Genomic DNA, 17718 nt, shown 5'->3' on the forward strand with positions numbered 1-17718 from the left:
GTGTCCAGTGTGTGTGTGTGTCCAGAGTGTGTGTGTGTGTGTGTCCAGAGTGTGTGTGTGTCCAGAGTGTGTGTGTGTCCAGAATGTGTGTGTGTCCAGAGTGTGTGTGTGTCCAGAGTGTGTGTGTGTGTGTAGAATGTGTGTGTCCTGAGTGTGTGTGTCCAGTGTGTGTGTGTGTGTCCAGAGTGTGTGTGTGTCCAGAATGTGTGTGTGTGTGTAGAATGTGTGTGTCCTGAGTGTGTGTGTCCAGTGTGTGTGTGTGTGTCCAGAATGTGTGTGTCCAGTGTGTGTGTTTGTATTTGTCCAGTGTGTGTGAGTGTGTGTGTTTGTCCAGTGTGTGTGTGTGTCCAGAGTGTGTGTGTCCCCAGTGTGTGTGTGTGTGTCCAGTGTGTGTGTGTGTGTGTCCAGAGTGTGTGTGTGTCCTGTGCTTGTGTGTCCTGTGTGTGTGTGTATTTGTCCAGTGTGTGTGTGTGTGTCCAGAGTATGTGTGTGTCCAGTGTGTGTGTGTGTGTGTGTCCAGTGTGTGTGTGTGTGTCCTGTCTGTGTGTGTGTGTCCTGTCTGTGTGTGTGTGTCCTGTCTGTGTGTGTGTGTCCAGAGTGTGTGTGTGTGTCCAGAGTGTGTGTGTGTGTCCAGAGTGTGTGTGTGTCCAGAGTGTGTGTGTGTCCAGAGTGTATGTGTGTCCAGAGTGTGTGTGTCCAGAGTGTGTGTGCGTCCAGAGTGTGTGTGTGCGTGTGTATTTGTCCAGTGTGTGTGTGTGTGTGTCCAGTGTGTGTGTGTGTGTGTGTGTCCAGAGTGTGTGTGTGTGTCCAGAGTGTGTGTGTGTGTGTGTCCACTGTGTGTGTGTGTGTGTGTCCAGTGTGTGTGTGTGTCCAGTGTGTGTGTGTGTGTGTCCAGTGTGTGTGTGTGTGTCCAGTGTGTGTGTGTGTGTCCAGTGTGTGTGTGTGTCCAGTGTGTGTGTGTGACCATTGTGTGTGTGTGTGTGTGTCCAGTGTGTGTGTGTGTCCTGTGTGTGTGTGTGTCCTGTGTGTGTGTGTGTCCTGTGTGTGTGTGTGTGTGTCCTGTGTGTGTGTGTGTGTGTCCTGTGTGTGTGTGTGTGTGTCCTGTGTGTGTGTGTGTCCTGTGTGTGTGTGTGTCCTGTGTGTGTGTGTGTCCTGTGTGTGTGTGTCCTGTGTGTGTGTGTGTGTCCAGTGTGTGTGTGTGTGTGTCCAGTGTGTGTGTGTGTGTGTCCAGTGTGTGTGTGTATCACTGACAGAGAGACACTCAAACCAGTGTTATTTCAGGGACACTGAGGAATCATCATAAACCCCAAACCCTGGATAGAGGGGCTCAGTGAATGTGGAGGTGAATGTGATCAGGTGGGTCAGTGTGTCAGAGGAGGCTCTATAGAAGGACAGAGTGCCGGCTGGCCAGTCCAGATACACTCCTACTCTGTGGGAGCTGGAGGAGGGGACGTCTATGGTAGTGGGATTATTATTGTGCCTGGCAGTGTAACGGTTGTCAGAGCAGAACAGACTCCAGGACTTGTCATTGTATCCAATAAGACAGTCCTTAACCCTTCCTCTCCTGTTGATTCCTTTATATGTCACTCCTATAACAGCCCCTCCCCTCCACTCGACCTCCCAGTAACAGCGCCCAGTCAGACCCTCTCTACACAGCACCTGTCTACAGTCCTCAAATCTCTCTGGGTGATCAGGATACGGCTGCTCCTCTCTCCTCCATGTCACCTTTCTGTTCTCCTCAGACAGAGAGAGGAGTCTGTTTACTGTGTTTAGGTCCAGTGTGAGATCACAGACATCTGATGAATGAAACCAGACACAATATTAGAAATCATCATCATTCACATTAGAATGTTAACTCACTTTTCACTAATTCATTTAATGTAGATATTTCTAGGTATCAAAAGGAGAAGTTAAGGTAACTTGAGACTTGTTGAATGATCATATGTTATACTGTATGGTAATATAAAACTCACTTATTCCCATTAATTGCACGCACGCACACACAGACACACACACACACAGTCAAAGCAACTCTTTGTAAACTTTGGTGTCCCTGATTTCTGCTTCTGTAGAACTACAGCTGATATTTAATATGACCAAGTAAGTAATGATGGTGGTATTTGACTTAACTTGAATTAAGACTTATTCTTAGTCATATTCTTCACAGCAGTCAACACTCACATTTTCTAAGTCCAGGTTTCATTCTGTTCTCTCCACCATGTTCCACACTGTAGCGGTAAGCAGAAGAACAGACAGTTATTGAGGGATACACACACACACACACAGGACACACACATGTATATAGCATATATCAAGCGAATGTTTGTCTGTGTGTGTGTGTGTGTTTGTGACCAGTGTGTTTGTGTCCAGTGTGTGTGTGTGTCTGTGTGTGTCCAGTGTGTGTCCAGTGTGTGTGTGTGTCCAGTGCTTGTTTGTGTGTTTGTTTTTTTGTGTGTGTGTGTGTGTGTGCGTAAGTCCTGTGTGTGTGTCCAGTTTTTCTGTGTGTGTCCAGTGTGTGTGTGTGTGTGTGTGTGTGTGTCCAGTGTGTGTGTGTGTGTGTGTGTGTACTGTGTGTGTGTACAGTGTGTGTGTGTGTGTGTTTGTGTGTGTATGCGTGTGTACTGTGTGTGTGTCCTGTGTGTTCTGTGTGTGTCCAGTGCTTGTTTGTGTGTGTGTGTGTACGTGTCCAGTTTGTCAGTGTCCAGTATGTGTGTGTGTGTGTGTGTACTGTGTGTGTGTACTGTGTGTACTGTGTGTGTGTGTGTGTGTCCAGTGCTTGTTTGTGTGTGTTTACTGTGTGTGTGTACTGTGTGTGTCCAGTTTGTGAGTGTCCAGTATGTGTGTGAGTGTTTGTGTGTGTGTGTGTCCAGTGTGTGAGAGAACACTGAACACACACAACTTTGTCCACATACAGACAGGACACTCACCCCCCCCCACACACACACACACACACAACTTTGTCCAAGTGGTGGTCAGAATGTTTGTCTTAACCAGCCTGATAAGTCCAACATGTCTGATATGAACATTGACATAAACCCTCTACATACTTGAGTTTCTCCAGTCTGCAGTGTGGATCCTCCAGTCCAGCAGAGAGCAGTCTGACTCCTGAGTCTCCTGGGTGATTGTAGCTCAGGTCCAGCTCTTTCAGGTGTGAGGGGTTTGACCTCAGAGCTGAGAGCAGAGAAGCACAGCCTTCCTCTGTGACTAGACAGCCTGACAGCCTGCAAAGAGTCAAATCATATTAAAACCACACTGATATTCTTTGGTGGTGAAAATAGTGGCAGTATATATTTTTTCAACATATTCAGATATATCAGTGTCCTGAAACCTGCCATATATATTTATAAATGAATGTTTCATTATTAGAATTAACAAATGATCATATAGCATATATTGAACTGAAACCTGACATGAATGTATCATTAATATAAATGATCAAAGTTTTGCCTGCAGATAGAAACATGTAAAGTACAAATTTTATAGTAGACTGACCAGACCAGTTTAAAAAGCAGTATCAGTCAAAAGACAGACAGTGAGGAATCAGATTTAGCAAAGCACCACATTTAAAACTGTAAGCTTCACTGTCCAAACACATATGGTGTGGACTATGTGTGTCTGGTAAACACATGTGGATCTGGTGAACAGTTATCACTTGTTGACCAACTACAGGAATACTGACCTCAGAGTCTCCAGTTTACAGTGGGGATTCCCCAGTCCAGCAGAGAGCAGCTTCACTCCTGAATCCTTCAGGTCATTGTTACTCAGATCCAGCTCTCTCAGGTGTGAGGGGTTTGAACTGAGAACTGAGGCCAACACTTCACAGGATGTGTCTGTGAGTTTACAGACAGTGAGTCTGAAACACAGAAGAAATACAATGACAGACAGGTTATATTAAAATATTTCACTTAGCTTTTCCCTGCTTACACTGTAAATAAATGTGGCTCTATACTCCAGCATTTTGGATTTCAGATCAAATATTTCATATGAGGTGACAGTTTATAATGTCACCTTTTATTTGAGGGTATTTTAATACATTTCTGTTTCAACGTTTAGAAAAATTAAATTAATTTAATGTATCTAGTCCCCCCTTTTGAAGAAGTCATAACTATTCTGACACTTAAAGTGATTAGACAAAAGTTTATCTGGTCCCATATTCCTCGAACACAATGAGACATCAAGCCTGTGACGCCTTGACTGAGAAAGATCATGAATGAATCATGAATAATAATGAGTGAGAAAGTTAGAGGCTACAACAAAACATGCTAACCTCTCACCATTACCAATAACAGAGGCTACAGCAAAACATACTAACCTCTCACCATTACCAATAACAGAGGCTACAGCAAAACATGCTAACCTCTCACCATTACCAATAACAGAGGCTACAGCAAAACATGCTAACCTCTCACCATTACCAATAACAGAGGCTACAACAAAACATGCTAACCTCTCACCATTACCAATAACAGAGGCTACAACAAAACATGCTAACCTCTCACCATTACCAATAACAGAGACTACAACAAAACATGCTAACCTCTCACCATTACCAATAACAGAGACTACAACAAAACATGCTAACCTCTCACCATTACCAATAACAGAGACTACAACAAAACATGCTAACCTCTCACCATTACCAATAACAGAGACTACAACAAAACATGCTAACCTCTCACCATTACCAATAACAGAGACTACAACAAAACATGCTAACCTCTCACCATTACCAATAACAGAGACTACAACAAAACATGCTAACCTCTCACCATTACCAATAACAGAGGCTACAACAAAACATGCTAACCTCTCACCATTACCAATAACAGAGACTACAACAAAACATGCTAACCTCTCACCATTACCAATAACAGAGACTACAACAAAACATGTTAACCTCTCACCATTACCAATAACAGAGGCTACAACAAAACATGCTAACCTCTCACCATTACCAATAACAGAGACTACAACACAACATACTAACCTCTCACCATTACCAATAACAGAGGCTACAACAAAACATGCTAACCTCTCACCATTACCAATAACAGAGACTACAACAAAACATGCTAACCTCTCACCATTAACCTCAAATAAAAGGTGACATTCTGTACTGTCACCTAATATGAAACATTGTATCTCAAATCCAAAATACTGGAGCAAAGCACCAAATGTAAAACTGTAAGCTTCACTGTCCAAACACATATGGTGTGGACTATGTGTGTCTGGTAAACACATGTGGATCTGGTGAACAGTTATCACTTGTTGACCAACTACAGGAATACTGACCTCAGAGTCTCCAGTTTACAGTGGGGATTCCCCAGTCCATCAGAGAGCAGCTTCACTCCTGAATCCTTCAGGTCATTGTTACTCAGATCCAGCTCTCTCAGGTGTGAGGGGTTTGACTTCAGAGCTGAGACCAGAGAAGCACAGCCTTCCTCTGTGACTCCACAGCCTGACAGCCTGACAAAGAGATCATCATGACTTCACAAACACACTGTTAATTTAACACCAGTAGTGTAGAAGGACAATGGCAGATGCTTTTGGTTAATTCTCCCAAACAACATATAGATGCATCTTCCGTCTCCTAGAATTGTATGGTCATATTGTTATACTAATGTGAACATCAATGCACTGATTCAATATGTTATTCAATATAATGATCAATGAACCCTTTTGTCAGTGTGATTGATATGTGATAATGAACATAGAATATCCAGTTCATTAACTGTAACAACCCAGCTTCCTGTGGTGAAACGACTGCTGAGCAAGGTATTGGGCAACAGCTTTTATCCTGTGTGTGTGTGTACAGCGTGTGTGTTTGTTGAGTGTGTGTGTGTCCAGTGTGTGTGTGAGTGTCCAGTGTGTGTGTGAGTGTCCAGTGTGAGTGTTGTTGTCCAACATGTGTGTATGTGTGTCTGTGTCTGTGTGTGTTGTTGGGGAATAATCAATATAGTTGTGTAACATAGATAAGATGTTTTATTTTCATTATATGCTTGTGAGTTACTTCTCATCAGAATGTATCTTGTTGTACTATAGTGGTGGCCATTTGCAGTTATCCTTTCTCTGTCCTGGGGTCAGTTACTTCTCATCAGAATGTATCTTGTTGTACTATAGTGGTGGCCATTTGCAGTTATCCTTTCTCTGTCCTGGGGTCAGTTACTTCTCATCAGAATGTATCTTGTTGTACTATAGTGGTGGCCATTTGCAGTTATCCTTTCTCTGTCCTGGGGTCAGTTACTTCTCATCAGAATGTATCTTGTTGTACTATAGTGGTGGCCATTTGCAGTTATCCTTTCTCTGTCCTGGGGTCAGTTACTTGGGCCGCAGAGAGGGGAGAGGTCAAGCTGGTCTTCATATGTAAACATATCTTTTAAACCATGTAAATGGATAATTGAGGGGGAACCAATTATCTCTTGGCTCCACAATGTCTGTGTGCCAGTCACTGTGTCTCTGTGATCCTGTCCAGGAGGGGTGTATTTGATATATGCCTGTTGGTGAGGTTTTGTTTTATGGTCCTGAGTGGTACCAAGAGCGAGATAAGAACATAGTTTAGGAGACAAAGCTGAACGATAATTTATAGCCAATGCTGTCTGGCTATGTGTGTCTTTGCTATAAAGGATCTCAGTTGCAATGTGTAAAGGACTCTCAGAGAATTTATTTATAGACACTGAATTGATCTGAGAGTCACAGGGTTGTGATAGAGCTCATATAATTAAAGATGGACTTTATGATAACTCTGACTTGTGTGGTGGTTTGGTCTCATGATTTGGTAAATATAGGAAACTTCCACTACAGTGTCCAGTGTGTTCAGTCTGTGTTTGAGAGGACACACACACATTGGACACAAACACAGTCAGCATATAACTTTGTCCAAGTGTTGGTCAGAATGTTTGTCTTAACCAGCCTGATAAGTCAAACATGTCTGATATGAACATTGACATAAACCCTCTACATACATGAGTTTCTCCAGTCTGCAGTGTGGATCCTCCAGTCCAGCAGAGAGCAGTCTGACTCCTGAGTCTCCTGGGTGATTGTAGCTCAGGTCCAGCTCTCTCAGGTGTGAGGGGTTTGACCTCAGAGCTGAGACCAGAGAAGCACAGCCTTCCTCTGTGACTAGACAGCCTGACAGCCTGCAAAGAGTCAAATCATTTTAAAATCACACTGCTATTCTTTGGAGGTGAAAATCGTGACAGTATATTTTTTCAACATATTCAGATATATCAGTGTCCTGAAACCTTCCATATCTATTCATAAATAAATTAATGTTTCATTATTATAAATGATCATAATATTACTTGTACAAAAAAATATAGAGTACACATTTTTGAGTAGACTGACCAGACCACTTTAAAAAGCAGAATCAGTCAGAAGACAGACAGTGAGGTATCAGATTTAGATTGTATTGAGTATACAGTCCACACCATATCTATTTAGACAGTGAGGTATCAGATTTAGATTGTATTGAGTATACAGTCCACACCATATCTATTTAGACAGTGAGGTATCAGATTTAGATTGTATTGAGTATACAGTCCACACCATATCTATTTAGACAGTGAGGAATCAGATTTATATTGTATTGAGTATACAGTCCACACTATATCTATTTAGACAGTGAGGAATCAGATTTATATTGTATTGAGTATACAGTCCACACCATATCTATTTAGACAGTGAGGTATCAGATTTAGATTGTATTGAGTATACAGTCCACACCATATCTATTTAGACAGTGAGGTATCAGATTGTATTGAGTATACAGTCCACACCATATCTATTTAGACAGTGAAGCTAACATTTTAAATGTGGCTCTATACTCCAACATTTTGGATTTCAGATCAAATGTTTCATATGAGGTGACAGTTTATAATGTCACCTTTTATTTGAGGGTATTTTAATACATATCTGTTTCTCCATTTAGAAATGAAAGCACTTTATGTATCTAGTCCCCCATTTGAAGAAGTCATAAGTAATCTGACCAATTAACTTATACTGTATTAAAGTAGTCAAAAGTTTAGTATTTGGTCCCATATTCTTTAAATACAATGACTACATCAGCCTGTGACTGGCATGATTGAGAAAGATCATGAATGAATCATGAATAATAATGAGTAAGAAAGTTACAGAGGCAACAACAAAACATACTAACCTCTCACCATTACCAATAACAGAGGACAAAACAAAACATGCTAACCTCTCACCATTACCAATAACAGAGGCTACAACAAAACGTGCTAACCTCTCACCATTACCAATAACAGAGGCTACAACAAAACATGCTAACCTCTCACCATTACCAATAACAGAGGCTACAACAAAACGTGCTAACCTCTCACCATTACCAATAACAGAGGCTACAACAAAACGTGCTAACCTCTCACCATTACCAATAACAGAGGCTACAACAAAACGTGCTAACCTCTCACCATTACCAATAACAGAGGCTACAACAAAACGTGCTAACCTCTCACCATTACCAATAACAGAGGCTACAACAAAACATGCTAACCTCTCACCATTACCAATAACAGAGACTACAACAAAACATGCTAACCTCTCACCATTACCAATAACAGAGGCTACAACAAAACATACTAACCACTCACCATTACCAATAACAGAGGCTACAACAAAACATACTAACCTCTCACCATAACCAATAACTGAGGCTACAACAAAACATGTTAACCTCTCACCATTACCAATAACAGAGGATACAACAAAACATGCTAACCACTCACCATTACCAATAACAGAGGCTACAACAAAACATGCTAACCTCTCACCATTACCAATAACAGAGGCTACAACAAAACATGCTAACCTCTCACCATTAACCTCAAATAAAAGGTGACATTCTGTACTGTCTCCTAATATGAAACATTATATCTCAAATCCAAAATGCTGGAGCATAGCACCAAATGTAAAACTGTAAGCTTCACTGTCCAAACACATATGGTGTGGACTATGTGTGTCTGGTAAACACATGTGGATCTGGTGAACAGTTATCACTTGTTGACCAACTACAGGAATACTGACCTCAGAGTCTCCAGTTTACAGTGGGGATTCCCCAGTCCAGCAGAGAGCAGCTTCACTCCTGAATCCTTCAGGTCATTGTTACTCAGATCCAGCTCTCTCAGGTGTGAGGGGTTTGACTCCAGAGCTGAGACCAGAGAAGCACAGCCTTCCTCTGTGACTCCACAGCCTGACAGCCTGACAAAGAGATCATCATGACTTCACAAACACACTGTTAATTTAACACCAGTAGTGTAGAAGGACAATGGCAGATGCATTTGGTTAATTATCCAAAACAACATATAGATTCATCTTCCATCTGCTAGAATTGTGTGGTCATTTTGTTATAATAATGTGAAAATCAATGCATTTATTCAATATGTTTTTCAATATAAAATTATATACATATTATAATACATATTTTTCTCTAAACTGAATATTTCTTCCTGATGATTAGTTCTGATATGTCATTTTATTTACTCACAGAACAGCTCTGGAGGCTTTGACCACTGGCAGCAGCCTCAGAAGACCTTCCTCTGATCTGGAGTATTTCTTCAGGTCAAACACATCCAGCTCCTTTTCTGAAGTCAGCAACACAAAGACCAGAGCTGACCACTGTGCAGGTGACAGGTTGGGTTCTGAGAGACTTCCTGATCTCAGGTAGCTTTGGATCTCCTCCACTAGAGAATGGTCATTCAGTTCATTCAGACAGTGGAACAGATTGATGCACCTCTCTGGAGAGGGATTCTCCCTGATCTTCTCTTTGATGTACTTGACTGTTTCTTCATGGCTCTGTGAGCTGCTTCTTGTCTTTGTCAGTAGACCTCGTAAGTGCTTCTGATTGGACTCCAGTGAGAGGCCCAGAAGGAAGCGGAGGAAAAGGTCCAGGTTTCCCGTCTCACTTTGTAAGGCTTTATCCACAGCACTCTTGTAGAAAGTAACTTCAGGCTTGTCGTTTGTTTGCAGTTCATCCATTAGATTCTCATTGTTGTTGATGAATGAGAGGAACACATATACAGCAGCCAGAAACTCCTGAATGCTCAGATGAACAAAGCAGTACACCTTGTCCTGGTACAGCCCACATTCCTCTTTAAAGAGCTGTGTGCACAATCCTGAGTACACTGAGGCTTCATTGACACCAATGCCAGCCTCTTTCAGGTCTCCTTCATAGAAAATCAGATTTCCCTTCACAAGCTGTTGAAAAGCCAGTTTTCCCAGTGACAGAATGCTCTCTTTATCCCAGTGTGGACCTGTCCCTTCTTTCCCAAGATACTTTTCATTCTTCTGTTTGGTATGAAACTCCACAAGGTGTGTGTACATCTCAGTCAGAGTCTTGGGCATCTCTTCTCTCTTATGTTTCAGCATGTGTTCAAGGACTGTTGCAGAAATCCAACAGAAGACTGGAATGTGGCACATGATGTGGAGGCTCCTTGATGTCTTTATGTGTGAGATGATTCTGCTGGCCAGGTCCTCATCACTGAATCTCTTCCTGAAGTACTTCTCCTTCTGTGGGTCATTGAACCCTCGTACCTCTGTCACCTGGTCAACACACACTGAAGGGATCTTATTGGCTGCTGCAGGTCGGGTAGTTATCCAGAGGAGAGCAGAGGGGAGCAGATTTCCCTTGATGAGATTTGTCAGCAGAACATCCACTGAGGTTGACTCTGTGACGTCCCAACAGATCTTGTTCTTCTGGAAGTCTAGGGGCAGTCGGCACTCATCCAGACCATCAAAGATGAACAGAACTTTGTACTTGTTGTAGTTGGAGATTCCTGATTGTTTAGTTTCCATTGAGAAGTGATTAAGAAGTTCAATGAAAGTGTGTTTGTCCCCTTTCATCAAATTCAGCTCCCGAAAAGGGAATGAAAATACAAATTGGACATCCTGATTTGCTTTTCCTTCAGCCCAGTCCAGAATGAACTTCTGCACAGAGACTGTTTTTCCAATGCCAGCGACTCCCTTTGTCAGCACAGTTCTGATAGGTTTGTCTTGTCTAGTTAAGGGTTTGAAGATGTCGTTACATTTGATTGCAGTCTCTGGTCTTGCTTGTTTCCTGGTTGTTGTCTCAATCTGTCTCAGCTCATGTTCATTATTGACCTCTCCTGTTCCACCCTCTGTGATGTAGAGCTCTGTGTAGATCTTATTGAGAAGTGTTGGGTTTCCTTGTTTAGCGATCCCCTCAAATACACATTGAAACTTCTTCTTTAGATTAGATTTGAGTTCACGTTGGCAAATCACAGCAGGATCATCTGAATCTAGAAATAACACAGAGGATATTAATATTATGTCTGTTTTAATGTCTACAGTACTGAAGGACTGTTATAAAGTTTTACATTATAATAATTTATTCTCTTAACTGACTTTATAAATGTGTAAATGTTTTCATAATGCATTACAGACTGGTGTGACTGATTATATTATTATTGGTATTATTGATGGTATTATTAATGTTCTCTCTCTCTAAATGAATCACCACAACACATCCCTGCTGCTACTTGATGAGGTCACTAGGTGTTGTGTTAAGGCTGCTACAATATCATTGAGTTACACAGCTACTTTAGCTGTACTTTAGCTACAGCTTTTAAATGTTATAAAACATCATTCAACATGAGGCAGACAGATCTTACATTTCTCCAGTGTGTCAGCAAGCTCCTTCTGGTTCATTTTCCTCAGGATGTGCAGTGTGATCTTCAGAGCCCCCTCTCTGGCACTGCTCTCCTGCTGCTCATCTTCAGCATCCACCACATCCTTATCCTGCTTCTGACTCTCAAAGTCTTCTGGGAATTCTGGACTAAGATTCCTCTTGAACAGCTTCAGTTCGTTCTTCACAAATGTCATCATTTTCTTTTCAAGCAACTGAAATAAATAACGTAAATAAGTTAAGCAAGAGACTAAATGCTTCTCATTAACACATTAATGAATGATTGACAGATCAACTTTACTTGAGGTAAACAAGAAACAAATGTACATAACAGGACCACATACACTGAATATGGAGTCCAGGTCTGTTTGATGACTCTGGGAAGACTGACCACTGAGAATCTCTGACTCTGATCTCTCCTGTTGGTTTCTGTGGACAAAACATGAGATTACATCTCCTCATCCAGGGAGTACACACACACACACACACACACACACACACACACACACACACACACACACACACACACACACACACACACACACACACACACACACACACACACACACACAGAGGGAGGGAGGGAATGTTGTGTTTGTTTAATATTTTTTTAGGACTATGCAAATGGACAAAAGGATTAGCCTATGGATTATGAAAACAACAACAATAAATGGGAAAATGGGAGAGGAGAAATGACTAGAGACAGTGTTGTTTAACTCCCTGACCAGGACCCATGAGTTCTTCTTACCTTTGTTCAGTAGAATAGTCTCCCTCTCTAAACATTATAGGAGGTTCCATAGACCGGTCACTCTTCATGGAAACACAGCTGGGAACAGGGGAGGCTGGTCTCTCCTGCTTGATTGGTCTTCAACACAACAGAGACAAACATTACATCTCTCATCTCCTCTGAGCTCAGATATGGAAACTTGAGAAGAGTTTTATACCAAAACGCCATATATCACTTTACAGAAATGTTTGCAAATTAGCTTTGGTATATCGCACACTACAGTTGAGGTGCAATGAGAAAGTCATTCTGCTTTGAAAGATGATAAACTTGTAACGTCACTTTTGAGCAAATGTCCTTTGAATATTTTGGTACCTGCTGCAGAGCTCTTCTTTGTCTACAGGGCTTTACTTTGGCAGATAATGTTAATTTAAAAATATATATATTTATATATATATATATATACACACAGTGGGGCAAAAATGAGTCAGCCACCAATTGTGCAAGTTCTCCCACTTAAAAAGATGAGAGAGGCCTGTAATGTTCCTCATAGGTACATATGCCATACACTGCATCAAATTGGTCTGCATGGCTGTCGTCCCAGAAGCACACACCTGAGACCTTGTAACACTAACGAGTCACATGACAGAGGGTAGGGAAACTGGCTAATTGGGCCCAAATTGGACATTTTCACTTAGGGGTGTACTCACTTTTGTTGCCAGCGGTTTAGACATGAATAGCTGTGTGTTGAGTTATTTTCAGGGGACAGCAAATCTACACTGTTATACAAGCTGTACACTCACTACTTTATATTGTAGCAAAGTGTCATTTCTTCAGTGTTGTCACATGAAAAGACACACTCAAATATTTACAAAAGTGTGAGGGGTGTACTCACTTTTTTCTACTCCCCCTCACGGGAAAACTCCTGTGTGCTTCTTTCTGTCCCTTTCCACACTGCTAACACAAGAGGAAGGACTGAAAAAGCATTTAACAGATTACTGTGAAGTAATATAATGATGATTCATGTTTATTATTACCTGGTTTTATGCTCATGTTTTGAAATTATACTTCATTAATATAACAATTATCAATAAACCTGAAAAGGAATTTAGTCACCTCTGGTCTAGAAAAATGTATTTTCCAGGTACATTCACTGTCAAATGTATCAACCAGCATCGAGCCACTCTGCCTTCTCTCGCTAATAGTCAACTCAGCCCCGCTAAAAAGCTTGTGTCGTTACTCTGCCTTCTCCGGGGGCATGTTGAGGTAAATTTACTAACCGGGAGGGTTGAATTATGTAATTTATTGGAGGGCTGGAAGACGCACTCTTGTCTTTTCTATTCCGAGGTTGTTTACTCGCGATATCAGATATTAATATTATGTTTTATAATGAATGTATACTAAGGTTGAGGTTCTGACTAGTGATTATTTACCCGGGATTCAATACCTGCTATAATCACTATTTTTTTGCTCTCCCAAATCAACACAGCCCTAATATGAGATATACAGCTAACTAAAGTAATGAGAGACCATTTTAGAAAATTAGAGACTGGAAGACGCACTCTCAAGGTTGTTTATTCACAATATCAGATATTAAGATGATTTTTATAATGAATGTATACTGAGGTTGAGGTTCTGACTAGTGATTATTTACCCGGGGTTTAATACCTGCTATAGTCACTATTTTTTTGCTCTCCCAAATCAACACAGCTCTAATATGAGATATACAGCTAACTAAAGTAATGAGTGACCATTTCTAATGAGAGACCATTTTAGAAAATTATGGCAATCATATAGTCTGTAGTTGTATGCTATTTTATGTCCATCATATTGCTGCTTGTAGCCTATAACTGATGCTTCATGGTCGGCAGTGTAGCCTAGTGGTTAGAGCGTTGGACTAGTCACCGCAAGGTTGCAAGTTCAAACACCGGAGCTGACAAGGTACAAATCTGTCGTTCTGCCCCTGAACAGGCAGTTAACCCACTGTTCCTAGGCCGTCATTGAAAATAAGAATTTGTTCTTAACTGACTTGCCTAGTTAAATAAAAAAATAACCACCCTACACGAAACATCCCTTATTTTCAGTGTTTCTACAATTCCCCCAGAGGAAACTGTATGGTGGAAAAACTATTGATTTTGACAGCAATGCAAAAAGCAAGACAGATAAATTCAAAATGAGAGGAAGGACTAGAGGCTACAAGGACAAAACTCAAAACTCTTGATGCTGCAATGATGAAAATATCTCAAAAACCAAGAGAGGAATTACTTTAAAACAACAACCGTCTTTTACACCAAGTTTACCAAGTACTGGGAGAAAATGTAAGCAATCCTGAAAAAGCACTGGCATATTCTACAATCAGAAAACACATCACACACCTCTTCAAGTAACCCCCACTGGTGGTCTATAAGTGTGGCGTTGAGCATGTTGCTCTACCAAGGAGAGGAGAAACATGGAGATCCTCCTTCTACAGAGGAGAGGAGGTAACATGGAGATCCTCCTTCTACAGAGAAGAGGAGATAACATGGAGATCCTCCTTCTACAGAGGAGAGGAGGTAACATGGAGATCCTCCTTCTACAGAGGAGAGGAGGTAACATGGAGATCCTCCTTCTACAGAGGAGAGGAGGTAACATGGAGATCCTCCTTCTACAGAGGAGAGGAGGTAACATGGAGATCCTCCTTCTACAGAGGAGAGAGGTAACATGGAGATCCTACTTACGACAAAGGGAGGCTTGCTGGATATCCTAAAAACACTGACCCCTAGTGGTGTGAATATTGACTTTGATCTCAGGCCCTGATGAACAATTCTCTCTTTAAATTGATATCTTCTTTCGACAGCTTATCAGATCAGAAAACAAAAAAAAAAGAAAAGAAAGGGATACTGGTCTGTAGTTGTTGACATCGGAGGGATCGAGTGTAGGTTTTTTCAGAAGGGGTGCAACTCTCGCTCTCTTGAAGACGGGAGGGACGTAGCCAGCGGTCAGGGATGAGTTGATGAGCGAGGTGAGGTAAGGGAGAAGGTCACCGGAAATGGTCTGGAGAAGAGAGGGGATAGGGTCAAGCGGGCAGGTTGTTGGGCGGCCGGCCGTCACAAGACGCGAGATTTCATCTGGAGAGAGAGGGGAGAAAGAGGTCAGAGCACAGGGTAGGGCAGTGTGAGCAGAACCAGCGGTGTCGTTTGACTTAGCAAACGAGGATCGGATGTCGTCGACCTTCTTTTCAAAATGGTTGACGAAGTCATCTGCAGAGAGGGAGGAGGGGGGGAGGGGAGGAGGATTCAGGAGGGAGGAGAAGGTGGCAAAGAGCTTCCTAGGGTTAGAGGCAGATGCTTGGAATTTAGAGTGGTAGAAAGTGGCTTTAGCAGCAGAGACAGAGGAGGAAAATGTAGAGAGGAGGGAGTGAAAGGATGCCAGGTCCGCAGGGAGGCGAGTTTTCCTCCATTTCCGCTCGGCTGCCCGGAGCCCTGTTCTGTGAGCTCGCAATGAGTCGTCGAGCCACGGAGCGGGAGGGGAGGACCGAGCCGGCCTGGAGGATAGGGGACATAGAGAGTCAAAGGATGCAGAAAGGGAGGAGAGGAGGGTTGAGGAGGCAGAATCAGGAGATAGGTTGGAGAAGGTTTGAGCAGAGGGAAGAGATGATAGGATGGAAGAGGAGAGAGTAGCGGGGGAGAGAGAGCGAAGGTTGGGACGGCGCGATACCATCCGAGTAGGGGCAGTGTGGGAAGTGTTGAATGAGAGCGAGAGGGAAAAGGATACAAGGTAGTGGTCGGAGACTTGGAGGGGAGTTGCAATGAGGTTAGTGGAAGAACAGCATCTAGTAAAGATGAGGTCGAGCGTATTGCCTGCCTTGTGAGTAGGGGGAAGGTGAGAGGGTGAGGTCAAAAGAGGAGAGGAGTGGAAAGAAGGAGGCAGAGAGGAATGAGTCAAAGGTAGACGTGGGGAGGTTAAAGTCGCCCAGAACTGTGAGAGGTGAGCCGTCCTCAGGAAAGGAGCTTATCAAGGCATCAAGCTCATTGATGAACTCTCCGAGGGAACCTGGAGGGCGATAAATGATAAGGATGTTAAGCTTGAAAGGGCTGGTAACTGTGACAGCATGGAATTCAAAGGAGGCGATAGACAGATGGGTAAGGGGAGAAAGAGAGAATGACCACTTGGGAGAGATGAGGATCACGGTGCCACCACCCCGCTGACCAGAAGCTCTCGGGGTGTGCGAGAACACGTGGGTGGACGAAGAGAGAGCAGTAGGAGTAGCGGTGTTGTCTGTGGTGATCCATGTTTCCGTCAGTGCCAAGAAGTCGAGGACTGGAGGGAGGCATAGGCTGAGATGAACTCTGCCTTGTTGGCCGCAGATCGGCAGTTCCAGAGGCTACCGGAGACCTGGAACTCCACGTGGGTCGTGCGCGCTGGGACCACCAGATTAGGGTGGCCGCGGCCACGCGGTGTGGAGCGTTTGTATGGTCTGTGCAGAGAGGAGAGAACAGGGATAGACAGACACATAGTTGACAGGCTAGGGAAGAGGCTACGCTAATGCAAAGGAGATTGGAATGACAAGTGGACTACACGTCTCGAATGTTCAGAAAGTTAAGCTTACGTAGCAAGAATCTAATTGACTAAAATGATTAAAATGATACAGTACTGCTGAGGTAGGCTAGCTGGCAGTGGCTGCGTTGTTGACTTTGTAGGCTAGCTGGCAGTGGCTGCGTTGTTGACACTACACTAATCAAGTCGTTCCGTTGAGTGTAAAGTTTCTACAATGCTGCTATTCGGGGGGCTAGCTGGCTAGCTAGCAGTGTTGATTACGATACGTTGCGTTAAAAGGACAATAGCTGGCTAGCTAACCTAGAAAATCGCTCTAGACTACACAATTATCTTTGAAACAAAGACGGCTATGTAGCTAGCTATGTAGCTAGCTACGATCAAACAAATCACACCGTTGGGACTGTAATGAAATGAAATGAAAATGTGATACTACCTGTGGAGCGAAGCGGAATGCGACCGGAATGCGAAAGTTCTATTCAGTAGACGTTGGTTAGCTGTTGACTAGCTAGGAGTGACTCCTACGTTAAGGACGACAAATAGCTGGCTAGCTAACCTCTGTAAATTAAGATAATCACTCTAAGACTACACACTCTAAACTACACAATTATCTTGGATACAGGGGTAGACAGGGTAGACAGGGTAGACAGGGTGGACAGGGTAAACAGGGTAAACAAGGTAAACAGGGTAGACAGGGAAGACAGGGTAAACAGGGTAGACAGGGTAGACAGGGCAAACAGGGCAGACAGGGTAAACAGGGTAAACAGGGTAGACAGGGTAGACAGGGTAGACAGGGTAA

General features: G+C 42.8%; 1 protein-coding gene across 1 annotated transcript; it reads right to left on the reverse strand.

Annotated features, from left to right (window-relative positions):
• Positions 1–1178: 1178 nt before the first annotated feature.
• LOC135566944 (NLR family CARD domain-containing protein 3-like) lies at positions 1179–11871 on the reverse strand. The gene is made up of 7 exons (XM_065014495.1): positions 11649–11871; positions 9506–11276; positions 5293–5466; positions 3680–3853; positions 3048–3221; positions 2182–2228; positions 1179–1796 (listed from the first exon to the last, which is right to left on the reverse strand). The coding sequence occupies exons 1-7, from the start codon at positions 11860–11862 to the stop codon at positions 1273–1275; spliced, it is 3078 nt and encodes a 1025-aa protein (XP_064870567.1). The 5' UTR covers positions 11863–11871; the 3' UTR covers positions 1179–1272.
• Positions 11872–17718: the final 5847 nt, after the last annotated feature.

This window comes from Oncorhynchus nerka, unplaced genomic scaffold (assembly GCF_034236695.1).
Source record: "Oncorhynchus nerka isolate Pitt River unplaced genomic scaffold, Oner_Uvic_2.0 unplaced_scaffold_2903, whole genome shotgun sequence".
Taxonomy (NCBI): domain Eukaryota; kingdom Metazoa; phylum Chordata; class Actinopteri; order Salmoniformes; family Salmonidae; genus Oncorhynchus; species Oncorhynchus nerka.